The 12,472-nt window shown below is 40.2% G+C and overlaps 1 protein-coding gene across 1 annotated transcript in view; it reads left to right on the top strand.

The window, feature by feature from the left end:
- The window catches only part of kdrl (kinase insert domain receptor like), a 71,252-nt gene that overhangs the window by 47,268 nt on the left and 11,512 nt on the right, over positions 1-12,472 (top strand). Inside the window, exons 21-25 of the mRNA XM_063000494.1 lie at positions 334-487; positions 1,072-1,169; positions 3,634-3,756; positions 4,121-4,232; positions 8,200-8,299. Of these exons, the coding sequence (XP_062856564.1) occupies positions 334-487; positions 1,072-1,169; positions 3,634-3,756; positions 4,121-4,232; positions 8,200-8,299 (587 nt within the window). The remainder of the gene's footprint in view (positions 1-333; positions 488-1,071; positions 1,170-3,633; positions 3,757-4,120; positions 4,233-8,199; positions 8,300-12,472) is intronic.

Here is a 12,472-nt window from a genome sequence, read left to right as displayed (position 1 = left end):
TTAAGTATTACTTTATTTTTGGGACTGTGGTAACCTAGTGGGTAGAGCTTTGGGCTGTCAATTGAAAGGTTGAGAGTTCCAATGCCATGCAGCCACTGTTGGGTCCTTGAGCAAGGCCCTTAACCCTCTCGGCTTCAGGGGTGCCATACAGTGGATGACCCCGCGCTCTGACCCCAGCTTCCAGACAAGTTGGGATATGCAAAAAAAGAATTTCATTGTACTGTACACCTGTATATGTACATATGACAAATAAAGGCATTCTATTATTATACGCAACTCAATGTATATGTCTTTTAAAACCATATTTCATACTGATTTGTGACTCTTTATCAGTCTCAGGATGGAAAGGCACTTCTGCCGGGCTCAGGTTGCGACCTGAATGAGCTCCTGAAGCGTCGACTGGAGAGCGTGGCCAGCACAGGAAGTTCGGCGAGCTCAGGCTTCATTGAAGATAAGAGCTACTGTGACTCGGAAGAAGAGGAGGAAGGTAGCGACTGAGCGTCTTCCTTCCCTTACACCCACACCCTCCCCTTCTAACTAACCCCTGGCTTACCTCCACCCGCCCTGAATGATCCCAAGGCTCCTGTGGTTGTTTTTCCCATCTTAATCTGATAGGATGTTTCCTCTGAGGTTCATAAATACAATTGATATTTAGTGCGAGACACTGTCACCCATTTGGGCCTAGCCTGTTTTTTTTCGTCTTTTCTTTCCGATTAGGTAGATGATTTGTTTCTGGTTGTCCTTTGTCTGTTATTTTGGGTTTGATAAACTGTTTACACAGGTGGGACACTGAAAGTCGCAATCACTCTACTTTCCTGACTTGATGTGCAACAACAAGCTGGTTAAGTCTAGATTGGGCTAGATGGTTAAGAATAAATTACACGCTTAGGAAATTAGATTAGACAGAAACGGTACAATTAAAACTGGCATTTGTACATGTGTGATGATAGGTAGATATAGCATTGCAAAGACATATGCAAATATAATATACATATAAATATATACATATACACACACAGAGCTGATTTTATTTATACATATAGTGCTGAATTTGTTTGACTTTTCCTGCAGACCCAGAGGATCTGTATAAAAGAGTGCTGACTCTGGAGGACTTAATTTGCTACAGTTTTCAAGTTGCAAAAGGCATGGAGTTCTTGGCTTCCCGAAAAGTAAGTCCTTGGCTAAATTACTTTTGTGCTTTGAGTTCCAAATCCAGCCAGGTTGATAGATGTTGTTTTTGGCCTCACTTCATTTTCAAACTTGAGCACAAAACTAAAAGCAAAATCTCTGGATTTCTGCTGTGTCCAGTTGACATGAAGCTGTTTAAGTAGTTTGTTTTTGCAGTACTTATTTAAAATTTCAGTGAAACAAGAAAACACTGCTCACACAGATTTTAAGATCACCTAAAGAAGTGTCTACACACTAATAGCTAGAGACCTAGCCTATAAATCCTCTTTCAATGGTGCTTTTAAAAGTTTGGCAAAACAGAGACTTAACGCTTCATTCAACAGCGTTAAATATAATGCTAAGTATGCTTTGCTAGATTGATTGATTTATTACTTTATTGATCTCTAAAGGCAAATTGTAACGTAATACTATGTAATACTAAAAAAGTATGATGACACAAGAGGCAGTTTTTACATGATGGAGATAATGTTTATATCCCTGTGAAGTGAACGTCTCTCTTTTTCTCTTTCTGACTACCTGTTATGTATCATTTTACATTACATTACATTTGTGGCATTTAGCAGACACTTGTTATTCAAAGCGACTTACAGTTATGACTGAATATAATGCAAGCATCTGTGGGTTTTAAGGGCCTTGCCTAGAGGCCCAATAGTGGCAACTTGACAAAAGTGGGGTTTGAACCAGCAACATTCTGATTTCTAGTTCCGTACCTGAACCACTGAGCTTCTGAGCATGCTCCTTACCACTTTGGGCTTTGGATTTTGGTTTGGTTATCTTTTGCTTTAATTATTAATATTTGGTCATTTATAATTTTAGCCACAGTAGTGTTTTACCTTAGTAAGGTAGGCACGGTGGCTCGGTGGGTAGCACTGTCGCCTCATAGCAAGAAGGTCCTGGGTTCGATCCCCAGGCAGGGTGGTCTGGGTCCTTTCTGTGCAGAGTTTGCATGTTGTCCCCGTGTCTGCGTGGGTTTCCTCTGCGAGCTCCGGTCAGGTTAATTGGAGATACTGAATTGCCCTATAGGTGAATGTGTGTTTGTGTGTGTGTGTGTGTGTGTGTCTGCCCTGCAATGGACTGGCACCCCATCCAGGGTGTTACTGTGTGCCTTGCGCCTATTTAAATAACTGTGCCCACTGTACTCACCACAGTTGCCTGTGAGCACCCCTTGTTGATTTCAAGGTCACTTGGGTCTTTTTTATCTGCCTATATCTAATGCATTCAACATGTGTACTACAAGTAACTATCACTATTTATTTTATTTTATTTGTTTTTGACCATGACATGCACAATTATTACAGAATAAGCATTGATATGCACTTATTTAGAGACTAGTCATAATGTTTTGGCTCATCAGTGTAATGCTAAACAGTGTTAATTCACAGTATTACCTGAAGTTAAATTATTGTATTGTCCGGGCATCAAAGGCACTGACTGACAAATGCTGCATTCTCTTTGCGTTTTCTAAAAGCAGGCCTGAAGTTTGTGGTAAAACCAAAATAATCAATCATGGTATATATGTAATTTTATACATAATACTTTTTGTAGAACAGTGGAATGTGGCAATGTGCAAGTTATTCTTTTTTGCTCTTATTCATTTGGAAAACAATAAGAATACACCTCCATATGTCTTTATTACTCAGTAATAATATGAAGCATTTAGGCTCAATTAGAAAGTTTATAGCCCAACTCTAATAATAATATTCATTAAACAGAAGTTGCATGGCAGCCTCCAATCACATGGTGAAGAAAATGATGTTTTTCGTTGTTTTTGGATTAGATCTTGGTTGTTTGAACACATTTTCTCTTAGCGTTAGGTGGCATGTAGGAGGATGGGTCCCTGTTGAGTTTGGTTCCTCTCAGGGTATCTTCTTTGCCACTGTTGTCTTTGGCTCGCTGAACTAGGGGATTTCTATTGTCTATTGTAAAAAGCGCTATAAATTTGACTTGACTTGGATTGTCATTAGGAAAGATATTTTTGGTAATTATAATCACTGTCCTGTCCAAGACTGCCATACATTGCTCACACAGAGAACCGCAATATCTCCTCTTCAAAACAAGTTGGCATTTTATCTAAACAGACAGCAATTTGTTTTATATTATTTTCTAATTTCTCCTTGATGGTGGGCAGGCGAAAACATCCCACTGTTGTTACAAACCTTCAGATGGTGGCCCCAGGCTTATTAAACATATATAGGGATTAAAGATCGTTGAATGGATTGTACAGCTCCCCAGATCACTGTGGTGCACTTGACAGTTCTACGTGATGGAATCAGCTGCTTCGCATTATCACACCTATCTTGCATGTGTTCCCAATGACAACACACCACATGGTAGATATAAAACCATGAAATATGGGCTTCTATAACCCAGATGACCCCCTGGCTGATATAAAACATGTCATAAATCAAACATTCAGTTTGACCATGGCTATTCTTCCCCTTCCAGTGTATTCACCGTGATTTGGCAGCACGTAACATCCTGCTATCTGAAAACAACGTCGTAAAGATATGTGATTTTGGACTCGCCAGAGACGTCTATAAAGACCCAGACTACGTCCGTAAAGGAGATGTGAGTGATCCGTTTAATATTATACAATATTAAAGATTTAATTTCTCTCAGTAAATGTAATTTAATATGATATCTGTTCCTACTCACAGTGTGTAGTTCACATTAAATAATCATTAAAAAGTGCTTAACTTGACAGACAAGCAGCACAACAGCAGCCAATCTGGAACAAGTTGCCAGTGCTAATCCTTGCTGGCATATGCTCAGTCATTTTTATTAGCTAATAATATTTTTCTCTTCAGATGATGATTGCTTGTGGTCAGATGTGGTCGAGCAAGTTTACTCTTTTGCAGCCGCTGATGTTCACACAGGTAAAGCAGGGTCTTCCTAAACATGTGACTTACTGTAGCTGCATCTATTTCTACAGGCCAGACTTCCTCTAAAGTGGATGGCGCCAGAAGCTATATTTGACAAAATCTACACTACACAAAGTGATGTATGGTCTTTTGGAGTGCTAATGTGGGAGATCTTTTCTCTTGGTAAGTATTAGGGCTACTGTTGCAGATATAATTTACACATCTACCCCACAGCAATTCAGGAAATACAAACTAATAAGGTCATTGTTCAAAACCATAGTATTGCTGTTACCAGTAATGCCTTATAGGACAGTGGGTAGCCTAGGGGGTAGAGCTTTGAGCTATCAGTCAGTCTGGTTCAAATCCAGGCTCTGCTATGCAGCCATTGTTGGGCCCCTGAGCCCATTGTTGGGCCCCTGACCCCAGCTTCCAAACAAGCTGGGATATGCAGACAAAGTCTTTCGTTGTACTGTACATGTGTATATGTATATATAACAAATAAAGCCATTTCATTCATTCCATTCTAATGCCCCAGCTGCCTTAACACTAACAGATCAGTATCCAGGTTTTGCTGTCACATGCATTGATTCATTTTCTGTTTTACCGCCGCTTTATCCCTGTCAAGGTTACAGTGGGTCTGATTCATTGGACGAAAGGTAGGAAGCATCCCGGAAATGTCAGCAGTTCATCACAAGGCACACACACTCACACACACACTCACAGCTCCAAATTATAGTAGCAACCACACAGAAAGGACCCTGGCTGCATAGTTGGGGTATCAACCACAGGCCCTTTATGCTGTGAAGCTAGAGTGCTACCCACTGTGCCACCGTGCCACGCATCTGTCACAGCCTATAAACTCAGATTTTGAAAGAACTCAGCAAGGTGATGTTCATTGAGCTGCATGATACCTACATAAGCCCATCATGACCAACCTGGGTTCTTATTTATAAGGCAAATGTGTGACAGTGACATGATGAACAAATGGCATAAAGATGGATTTTATTAGGCAAAGTGTTTTAGTCTATACATGTTCATGCAGGTTTACATTGATCAGCTATAACATTAAAACCACCTCCTTGTTTCTACACTTACTGTCCATTTTATCAGCTCCACTTACCATATAGAAGCACTTCGTAGTTCTACAATTACTGACTGTAGTCCATCTATTTCTCATACTTTTTAGCCTGCTTTCACTCTGTTCTTCAATGGTCAGGACCCCCACAGGACCACACAGAGCAGGTATTATTTAGGTGGTGGATGATTCTCAGCACTGCAGTGACAATGACATGGTGGTGGTGTGTTAGTGTGTGTTGTGCTGGTATGAGTGGATCAGACACAGCAGTGCTGCTGGAGTTTTTGAATACCATGTCCACTCACTGTCCAATCTATTGGACAGTCCTACCTGGTTGGTCCACCTTGTAGATGTAAAGTCAGAGACGATCGCTCATCTATTGCTGCTGTTTGAGTTGGTCATCTTCTAGACCTTCATCAGTGGTCACAGGACGCTGCCCATGGGGCGCTGTTGGCTGGATATTTTTGGTTGGTGGACTATTCTCGCTGCTGTGTCTGATCCACTCATACCAGCACAACACACACTAACACATCACCACCATGTCAGTGTCACTGCAGTGCTCTGAATGATCCACCACCCAAATAATACCTACTCTTTAGTGGTCCCGTGGGGGTCCTGACCATTAAAGAACAGCATGAAAGGGGGCTAACAAAGCATGCAGAGAAACAGATGGACTACAGTCAGTAATTGTAGAACTACAAAGTGCTTCTAAATGGTAAGTGGAGCTGATAAAATGGACAGTGAGTGTAGAAACAAGGAGGTGGTTTTAATGTTATGGCTGATTGGTGTATGCGGTTGCCCTTGTAATTTGTTTGCAAGAATTCTTAGTTTGTAAGTTACAATAACAGGGTTGGGATGTCACAAGCGATGCAGCAAATGACAATGTCCTGACATAATTTAATTTATCGTACATACATTAATACATTAGCTTATTTACAAACACTGGCCTGAAATGCAACATAATTAAAGCCTAACATTCAAGTATGACATGCTGTGAGTGTATTCTAATATGGTGGTATTATGGCAGGATTTGTTGCAGAACATCTTGACTTAATATTTTATGGTCTTTGGATTATGCAACGATCAGGGAAAACAATACGACTCTAAAGAATCTGCACCAGATTTCTAAGAACAGACAAAGTTAACAATGGCTTTTCTCAGAAGACTATTTTAAAGTGGCTTTGGTTGTTTTGTTTTTTTTCTTTATTTGTTTATTGCTTTATTGAATGTGCTCCCAGTAAAACAGCCCATGCGTTTCCCAAACAGAACTTCACATTCAAACAGAAAAGCATTTCGCCATGTGCTGTATTTCCTATAACTGTAAGAATTAGGTCTTGGAATGATTTGGGTCAATAAACCTTTATATAAACCATGAAATGCCCTGAACTAGCACCATCATTAAAGTTTATTGACCAGTTACTGTCTAGTCTAGTAATGTGCAAAAATGTCATGTCTTGTCACCTTGATAAAACAAAGTCTTTCCACACAGGCAAACGTTAACAGAGATTTGTAGCTCTGGGCAATAAAATAAACTCCCATTTAAATAGGTGCCCTCCCAGCCGTAAATGCAAATCGTGTCACTAAGAAGTGTTTAATGTAAATGTTTGTGCCCACCGTGAAACCATTCCAACCTTTAAGAATGCGGTATAGTATAAGAAGATCAACATCTGCTCTTGGCGATGCAAAACTTGTAAGCTAACACAGACTACACTTTCACTTACATTTTCACTGTAGCCCTTGGTTATTATGGTATGATGACCTCCAGCCAGTGTGAAAAAATATTGGGCAACCCTGGCCTATGTCTAATAAGTGTTATCAGTTACACTGATCAGCCATAACATTAAAACCACCTCCCTGTTTCTACTCTCACTGTCCATTTTTTCAGCTCCACTTACCATTTAGAAGCACTTTGTAGTTCTACAATTACTGACTGTAGTCCATCTGTTTCTCTGCATGCTTTGTTAGCCCCTTTTCATGCTGTTCTTCAATGCTCAGGACTCTCCCAGGACCATTACAGAGTTGGTATTATTTGGGTGGTGGATCATTCTCAGCACTGCAGTGACACTGACATGGTGGTGGTGTGTTAGTGTGTGTTGTGCTGGTATAAGTGGATCAGACACAGCAGCTCTGCTGGAGTTTTTAAACACCTCACTGTCACTGCTGGACTGAGAATAGTCCACCAACCAAAAATATCCAGCCAACAGCGCCCTGTGGGCAGCGTCCTGTGACCACTGATGAAGGTCTTTTTAATGATGACCAACTCAAACAGCAGCAACAGATGAGTGATGGTCTCTGACTTTACATCTACAAGGTGGACCAACTAGGTAAGAGTGTCATAGAGTGGACAGTGAGTGGACACAGTATTCAAAAACTCCAGCAGAGCTGCTGTGCTGAGAATGATCCACCACCTAAATAATACCTGCTCTGTGTGGTCCTGTGGGGGTCCTGACAATTGAAGAACAGGGTGAAAGCAGGCTAAAAATGTATGTAGTGAAACAGATGGACTACAGTCAGTAATTGTAGAACTACAAAGTGCTTCTATATGGTAAGTGGAACTGATAAAATGCACAGTGAGTGTAGAAACAAGGAGGTGGTATTAATGTTATGGCTGATCAGTGTATAATGTCCCACTGATTGGGGATTTTGCCACCAGACCTACATGAATGTTTGCAAATTCATAACTATGCAACCCACGGTGCTGTTTACCCATCCATATTGAGTCTTTTTACCCATTGCCTGTGATTATCCTTGTTATTTAGTGTTATCTACATATTTATGGATTATTTTATATAAAATGAATTGTTTTTTTAAGATTTCAACAAAGAAGAAAGACTACTGTCATACGTACACTGTTCTGGTTAAAATAAATATTCATTCATTGTACAAATCTATTTATTCTGGAAAATTGTACACCTAAAAGCCCAGTGGTTTTCCATTTTAGTTCTTGCTATTTTAATTGACCCAACTGTGGCCCACTCTACAATGTACTGTGCTTCTTGTTAAACCCTTTTGAAGTGGCCTGAGCTCTTTATCAGTGAGATGGCTTGATAACACTGTCTTTTTTCTTCTCCCCAGGTGCCTCCCCTTACCCTGGAGTACAAATTGATGAGGAATTCTGCTGCCGTTTGAAGGAAGGCACCAGAATGCGAGCACCTGAGTATGCTTCCTGTGAAATGTAAGAACCTTTAACATATGACGATGTACATGTGTGGCTTGATCATGGCTTGACATACTACCTCGCCAAAAGTATGTGGACAGTGAAATCACATTCACAACCCCCATTTCTAGAAAAGTTAGGATTAAAACTTGAAATAAAAACTAAAAACTGAATCATTGAACATTTAACTTATAAGGACAAAGTGTTTCTGTGTGGCGGCAGCACGGTGGCTTGGTGGGTAGCACTGTCACCTTACAGCAAGAAGGTCCTGGGTTCGATCCCCAGGCGGGGCGGTCAGGGTCCTTTCTGTGTGGAGTTTGCATGTTCTCACCGTGTCGACGTGGGTTTCCTCCCACAGTCCAAAAACATGCAGTTAGGTTAATTGGAGACACTGAATTGTCCTATAAGTGAATCGATGTGTGTATGTGTGTGTGTCTGTCCTGCGATGGACTACTGCGATGTAACTGTGTGCCTTGCGCCCATTGTGCGCCCCCCGTGACCCTAATTGGATATGTGGTTAAGAAAATAAATGAATAAATGAATGTTTCAGTGTGTCCACTGATAAACCTACTTTTATTTTCGAAATGTAACAGGAACACTGTTCTGGAAGCTTCCACAGTTAAGTAACTGGTAACTGGTTAAGTCATCAAGATTGAGTACAAAAAAGGAGCATCCATCAAAAGCTTAGTCTTTGCAAGCTAGGATAGGTCGTGGTTCACCACTTTGTGCTAACATAACTTCATGAGAGAATTGTCAATCAGTTCAGTGACAATGACGTAAATGCAAACCGAGTCACTAAGAAGTGTTTAATGTAAATGTTTGTGCCCACCGTGAAACCATTCCAACCTTTAAAAATGTGGTATAGTATAAGAAGATCTACATCTGCTCTTGGCAATGCAAAACTTCTAAGCTAACACAGACTACAATTTTACTTACATTTTCACTGTAGCCCTTGGTTATTTTGGTATGATGACCTCCAGCCCTGTGAGAAAAAATATTGGGCAACCCTGGCCTATATCTAATAAGTGTTATCAGTAATAATATCCCACTGATTGGTAATTTTGCCACCAGACCTGCATGAATATGGAATTCATTAATATGCAACCCACAGTGCTGTTTACCCATCCCTACTGTTGTTTTATGCATATTTATGGATTATTATCAGTGTATGTTGAAGTAAATCACTCTGTCTTTAAAAATTTATTTCAAATACAGTTATTTTATTGGGTTTCAACAATGGTTTGGTTGACATAGGTTCAACAAAGTCTAGGTTTGATTCATGTGCCAACTCTGCAAATAAATCCGCATTTTAGTGATGGAATCCATCAAGAGTAATTTGCAGCTAAAGTACATTAAGGATTGTGCACACATTTTGAACTTGGAAAGACTTCAAAGGATATTGCCTTTCCTGCTTTCATTGAACAACTCTTTGAGCTTATGCACAAAGACTCGTGCTTTCAACCAAAGAAAAGCTCCTCATATCAAAACATTTAAAAAGAACAAAAGCTAGACTCTACTGAGACAATTATCCAGTGAATAGACAAGTAGAAGTGAGTGTGTGATTGACAGCCATGTTCAGAGTGAAGTGGATATTTGCAGGGATCTGGTTTTAACCAGAACTTAAGTAAGGTTGAAGTTTCTGCAGCTCCTAAATAAAGATTAAACACATTGGCACAACATTGAGCACTGAAGCTGACAACCTATAGGAAAAATACCCGACGGTGGCTGCAAAGTTAGATACGTCAGTGAGTTGATGTAATAAGATATGAAAGATAATAGGCTCAGCAAGCTCAGTTTTGCGGCCCAGTCGAGAGCTGACACTTTTGTGCACCAAGTGGCCTCAATTATGGGCTTCTGGGCTACAGTTCTACCAGAAGAGAAAAACTGTCTGTTCCTAATCAGAACTCTTCAGCCATTACCCCTCCCTGTATCCGCTCTTAATCCTCCTTTCTGAAATATGACCTCATGTGAGATGCTTGCTGCTCTGTTTTGTCAAGTTTTTCTATCTTATTTGTTTTGAAAGGTTAAATGTAGTGTTATAGATATACTTTAATTATGTTAAAGGGTCTCATGTTGGCAACCATTCAAGTCAAGTGGAAGCGAATGAACGTATTAAAGAGCCTTGGGGGAAGATGATGATTGGAAATGATCTGTGGTCAGACATCAAGCCTTAAAATTACACCATTCAAGCTGAATTTTGCCAGACTGGTTACAGTGACACCCTTATTTAAAGACTATTGTGGTGATAAATGTCATTATTTGAAGTCAAATTCTGGTCTTCTAAGAATTTGTTGATAGATTATGTAGATAAGATATAATATCTATCATCATCTCATCTGCATCTTCTTTCAGAGAAGGTAGAACCCCCACATGTCTGTTCCTCCAGAGACCTGAGCTATTAATCTTACACGTGGACCTCAATCCCAATAAACAGCTATGACCCTGACCCTCATCTAACCCTCCTCATTATGTGTGTTAAAGGGGAAAAAGATCTTGTGTGGTAAATCAGCTCTATTACTCAACTGATTCATCAGAAATTTGATCATTCAGACCAGTCTGTTTGGGCTGACTTGTTTTATCAAAGAAGTAGAGCCCATGCTATAAGCCAAACATATAAAAATAAAGAAAGAAAAGAAAACCAAATTAAGTATGACCACCAAATATTGGTTTTAGATGCGCTAGCTGGAATGGAATGCAGGGCACAGACTATAAACATTTAGGAAACTGTTGATTTGCAGTAAATGACCAGCTGTCATGTCCCACTTCCTGTGGAATTGATCCTCCTAGACCAGTAGATCATTCAGTAGAATATGTGTTGTTTTAAAGCAACTAGAAGTAGAATACATACACCGATCAGCCATAACATTAAAACCACCTCCTTGTTTCTACACTCACTGTCCATTTTATCTGCTTCACTTACCATATAGAAGCACTTTGTAGTTCTACAATTACTGTAGTCCATCTGTTTCTCTGCATGCTTTGTTAGCCCCGTTTCATGCTGACTCTCCCAGTAACACTACAAAGCAGGTATTATTTGGGTGGTGGATCATTCTCAGGACTGCAGTGACAATGACATGGTGGTGGTGTGTTAGTGTGTGTTTTGCTGGTATGAGTGGATCAGACACAGCAGCACTGATGGAGTTCTTAAACATCTTACTGTCACTGCTGGACTGAAAACAGTCCACCAACCAAAAATATTCAGCCAACAGTGCCCTGTAGGCAGTGTCCTGTGACCACTGATGAAGGTCTAGAAGATGACCAACTCAAACAGCAACAATAGACGAGCGATCGTCTCTGACTTTACATCTACAAAGTGGACCAACTAGGTAGGAGTGTCTAATAGAGTGGACAGTGAGTGGACATGGTATTTGAAAACTCCAGCAGCATTGCTGTGTCTGATCCACTCATACCAGCACAGCACACACTAACACACCAACACCATGTCATTACATACTGAAAACAGACATAGTGGTAAAATATGGTGTTTGCATTATTAAAAAGTGCTTTGAATCAAATGGGGGAGGATGGCTGGATCCTAGACACAGCGCTAAGGTCAGGCAAAGCTAAAAAAAAACTCTATCAGTGAGGAGCAAAGAAGAGCCAGACTTAAGTTTGCAAACTAGAATCGGACATATTTGTCTTTGTGAAGGACACATGATTCAAGCTACGTACAGTTTTCTTGGAGAAAAACTTTTCTTGCTTTTATAATGTTCTCCAACTTCAACTCTGATGATTGATTTTTACAGCAGGACAATGCCCCATTCATATAGCCATGTCCATGATCATTTAAATTTAATAAAACCTTTTTATTAAACCATTGGCAGTTTTAAAACAGGAGCTCAATTATCACTTGTTCTCAATTGCTTTGTGCTTGGATATTCCCTAACCGAATTCCTCCAAAGCTGTTAGAACATTTGGGAAAGGAACCCCAATAAAAGCACTGAGACGTCCCACACGGACTGTAGTGCTGACAGCTCCTTCAATCCAAAGAAGTTACCTCTCACCCATAATGCTTGCTCTGGAAGCAGCAGATGAAATTCATCATGTGACACCAAAAATTATTAAAGGGATGCTGTAATTGGATAGAAGCAAATGAGCTGGCTGACATGTAGACAACATCAGATAGTCTGTAGTGTCTGGTAGGTGAAACCTTCAGATTTGCATCTGAATAGCCGCTGAGGGGAAGAGATT

This window comes from Trichomycterus rosablanca, chromosome 8 (assembly GCF_030014385.1).
Source record: "Trichomycterus rosablanca isolate fTriRos1 chromosome 8, fTriRos1.hap1, whole genome shotgun sequence".
In the NCBI taxonomy this organism is placed as follows: Eukaryota; Metazoa; Chordata; class Actinopteri; order Siluriformes; family Trichomycteridae; genus Trichomycterus; species Trichomycterus rosablanca.
The sequence above is the reverse complement of the archived record's forward strand: the minus strand, read 5'-3'. Positions and strand labels throughout refer to the sequence as shown.